The sequence below is a fragment of the Phasianus colchicus genome, chromosome 3 (assembly GCF_987193195.1).
Source record: "Phasianus colchicus chromosome 3, bPhaCol1.hap1.1, whole genome shotgun sequence".
Classification (NCBI taxonomy): Eukaryota; Metazoa; Chordata; class Aves; order Galliformes; family Phasianidae; genus Phasianus; species Phasianus colchicus.
The window spans coordinates 93,754,550-93,758,932 of NC_143438.1; the positions used below are offsets into that span (position 1 = coordinate 93,754,550).

Genomic DNA, 4,383 nt, shown 5'->3' on the forward strand with positions numbered 1-4,383 from the left:
CTAAATCTTTCCCTTTAGGGGAAAAGTCCATTTTTTGGTTTATCTTTTTTCATAATGCTCATTTGATGGCTTTCGTTAGGGAAAAAGTCAATTTTGGAGGTTTTCCTTTGGAGGAAAAGTCCCTTTTTTTGGTTTATTTTCGGTTTGTTTTCCTACTCCCTTGCTTAAAAATAATAATAATAAAAAAAAACACTCAGAAGAGAGCAGCAAAAAGAGGAAAACAAGAATAAAATTAAGATTTATTACCATTTAAAATCAAGCTCGGTTGAGCTGAGGTCCAACAGGATCCGCAGTCCCCGCATTGGGACGGAGGTGACTTTTCGGTGACCACGGGGACAAAGGTCTCCGGGGCGCACAGGACACAGGGATTGGGGAATGCCCAACTGGAAAAAAAAAAAAAACAAAAACCAACAAAACACACACACACAAGAAAAAAAAAAAAAAGAGGCAGAAAAAGTGAAAAGCAAAAAGCACAGCGGGGCAGAGCCGGGGGCTGCGCTCCCACCCTGGAAGTAACACCGACAATGATGGAAAACAAAGAGTCACCCAATGAGCCCCCAGCACCGCGACGTGGAAAGGGGAAAAGGAACCCAACCCCAAAACAAAAGGCAAAGCCACGGAGGTCCACGCATCAGAGAACAACCGACCCAGGCTTTAGTTGAATATAAGTTTTTATCTTGATGCAACATCGTTAAAACCGTCACAAATCGAAACAACAGGTCGTTAAAAACGCTCCGCACCATCAGTCCCTAAAATGCACCAAAACTCACTTTATCGGAAGACCCTCGTGGGTTCCCCCCTTGATTAATATCAATTTTCCCCAAATAATTAATATTTTTCATGTGTGTGTGTGTGTGTTTTCCTTCTTTAAATAAGCAACATTAAAAAAAAAACAAAACAACCCAACAAACCGCTCCTCCGCTTCCTCTCCGAGCACAATTGCACAAATTCTACTTATTTCCCCCCCCCCTCCCATCCCTCTCTTTTTTTCTTCTTTGCACAGAGAAATAATGTGCATTTTCCTCTCCTTTTGTCAACACCGAGGTTAAAATAATTCGTTTCCCAGAGGGTTAATAAATAAATCTGGTGCATAGTGAGATAGCAGCCAACCGTTCGCAGTTCATATATTACTCTATTGCCTTTCAGGTCGCCCTAATTATTATCTTCCCCTCTCCCTCCCCCCCATTTATTTTATTTTTTTTATTATTTTTAAGAGCATAGATAATTTTAAATCTCTATAAAACAGTATTATTTAACCCAATCGATTCCTGTATATAGTGCATTCGGCTTCTTCCCAACATCATTAAATTAACTCGGATATTATTTGCATGCTATTACATACAAACTTTTAAGACTCGTGTTTTTTTTTTTTTGTTTTTGTTTTTTTTTTAAGGATTTTGTCTTTTTTTTTTCTTCATAAATCACCAAGCAAAATATAGGCTCAGGAAGAAAACAAACAACAACAAAAAAAAAAGCAGAAAAAAACCTATAAACTAAACTAATTTCTACATATGTACAAGAGGGTGGGGGGGGGAGGGAGGGGGGTGAATAAGTTAAAGAGTGGCTCAGGTTGGGGTGCAGGTGGTGGGGGGTCGGGCAGGGCACAGCGCTGCCAGACCTCCCCTCCAACCCCCCCCAGGACAATGCACAGGGACACCCCGAAATTAATTCATTATAATAATTAATGGTAATTAAAGGAGGGGGTTAAACACGCAGGGTGGAGGGGAATAGTGCTCTGGGGGCGGCACGCCGTACACGTCCCGCATGCAGGCTGGCTCCATGTCCGCTGCCTTTCCGCCCTCCCCGCCCCCTCCTCCCCCACTTCCCAGGACCCCTCTTTGATTCAGTCCGAGTCCTTATGGGGTTGGGATCCCATTCCCCCGTATTTTCGGAAGAAAATATTTTTTTTGTTGTTTTAATACAAGCAGATTGTTTTCTCTTCCCATATAAGGGGTCTATAGGATGCCCCCCTCCCCTGGACCCCCCTTTCCAGCTCGAGTCCTGATGGGGTTGGGGAGGGGGTCCCATTTCCCCATTTGTTTGGAAGAAAATATTTATTACAATACAACAGCAGATTGTTTGCTCTCCCCGGATAAGGGGTCTATGGGATGCGCCCCTCTCCCCCCACACTGGGGGGTGGGGGGTCCATGGGATGCATCCCCCTCCCCAGGACCCCCCTCTTCCTTTCCAGTCTAAGTCCTGATGGGGTTGGGGAGGGGGTCCCATTTTCCCCGCATTTTCGGAACAACTTTTCAGAAGAAAATAATTTTTTTTTTTTCTTTATGGAAGCAGATCTTTTGCTCTCCCCACATCGAGGGGGGGGGGGGAAGGAGAGGGGGGAAAATAAAGGGGCATTGCAATGTCACCCCCCCGCCTCACCCCACCCCGGGGCTCACATGAAGAAGTCAGCGGCGGTAGTTTTTGGGGCTGCGGGAGGGGATGGCTCCCGGGGGAAGCCCCGCGCCGCCAACTTCTCGTACTTCTCTTTGTACAGATCCCGCTCCTTGGCCAAACGGGAAACTTCTTGCTTGAGTTGTTCCACTTGGCTCTGGAGCTGACACTTCTCGTTCTCCAGGATGTGCCTCTGCTGGACCCGCTTGTAGCGACAGGACTGCGCGTAGCCGCGGTTCTTCAAGGTCCTCCTCTTCTGCTTGAGGCGGATCACCTCCTCCTTGCTGAATCCCCGCAGCTGCCGGTTGAGCTCCCGTACCGACATACTCACCAACTGGTCGTCGGAAAACCTCTCCTCCAAACGCAGGTGGTGGTGGTGATGGTGGTGGTGAGCGTTGTGGTGATGGGCGGCCGGGGGCAGCTCCTCACCCCCAAAGGGCTGAGGCCGGAACGACTCATAGCTCTGATGGTGATGATGATGGTGGTGCGGAGCGCCGATCAAAGCTTCCACAGCATCCTCCGGGGTCAAGTTGAGCGCTTCGGGGTTGAGGTGGTGTTGGTAGCCCGACATCCAATACAGCTCCTCCAGCTGCGGTTTGGAGCCCAGGGGAGCGGCGGTGGGACCAGCACTCGGTTGCCCACCGGGGCTGGGAGCGCAAAAACTGGGCGAGGAAGGCACGGAGGAGCACGGGGTGCTGAGAGGGGTGGAAGAAAGAGAACCAGCAGGCAAGCGGTGGCACAGCCTCTCGGCCTCCGCCGGCTCTTTCTTCACCTCAAACTTCATCAGGTCAAAATCGTTGACGTACTCGATGGCGAGGGGGCTGGTGGGCAGCTCCGCGGTCATGGCCAACTCCGAAGCCATCTCAGTCCATGGAGGGGAAAAGGTTCCCCGCCACTTGGAGCGGGGCTGGGAGCAGGGAACCTCCGCTGAGGCTCCGCAATGGGGTGAGGTCGGGCTGTCCGAGGTGGAAGTCTTTTTTCCCCCCCCCTCTGTCCTTTCAGGCTCCGATGGGGGCTTCACTGCGCTTCTGACAGGACGGTGCTCGGGGACTCAGCTCAGGGATGCAGCCAAAATCCAGAGAACTTCCAACGGGGTTTTGCCAACGGCTTCAGTCCCGGCTCCTGGGAATTTCCGATGGGGTTCTGCTTCAACTCAACTCCGAGTACCTCCAGCGGGTCTTTGTCACCGACTTCAGTCCAGCTCCGGGGATCCTCTGACGGAGTTTTGTTTCTCTCTTCAACTCAACTCTGGGAAGCCTACAGCTTCTGGGTTTTGCTTCAACCCAACTCCGGGGAAAACCTCCGATGGAACCGTTCCTGGGGACTCCGCTCCAGGATTCAGCCCAATTCCGGGGAAACTCCGATGGAGTTTTATTTCAGTCCAACTCCGGCAACCTCTGATAGGGTTTTGTCGCCGACTTCAGCCAAATTCCAGCGGAGCTCCGACGGTGTTTTGCTTCTGCTCAACACCAGGAAATCTCCGGTGGGGTTTTGTCGCCGACTTCAGCCCGGCACCGAGGAACGTCCAATGGGGCTCTGCTGCCGACTTCAGTCCCAACTCCGACGAAACGGTTCTTAGAGGCTCTGTTCCAAGATGCAGCCCGACTCCGAAGAACCTCCGACGTTGCTTTATCGCGGACTTCAGCCCAACTCCGCCGAACGTCTGCTGGGGTCCCGCTCTGCGACCGCCCACTCCCGACGGAGTTTTCTGCCTCCCCACAGCCACGCACTGGAGCTCAACCCCAGCTTCCACCCGGGAGCGAAGCGCACCACGGGGCTCTCAGTACGGGATGCCCGGAGCTCTCTGCGGTTTCTCCGCTGCCTCCCAATGGCGAGCAATGGGGCAGCGCCCTGCCCGCCCCTTCCTGCCTTCCCCTTGGCACCTGCCCCAGCCCCACCTCCCCAGGGCTGTGAGCCCTCGCCCTCCTCCTTTCTCCTCCCCTCCCCCGGAGAACACGGGGGGCGGGGGACGCAACGCTACCCTCTCCCCGC

General features: G+C 52.2%; 1 protein-coding gene across 1 annotated transcript; it reads right to left on the reverse strand.

Moving 5' to 3' along the window:
* Positions 1-653: 653 nt before the first annotated feature.
* MAFA (MAF bZIP transcription factor A) lies at positions 654-4,383 on the reverse strand. The gene has a single exon (XM_031591298.2). The coding sequence runs from the start codon at positions 3,251-3,253 to the stop codon at positions 2,393-2,395; it is 861 nt and encodes a 286-aa protein (XP_031447158.1). The 5' UTR covers positions 3,254-4,383; the 3' UTR covers positions 654-2,392.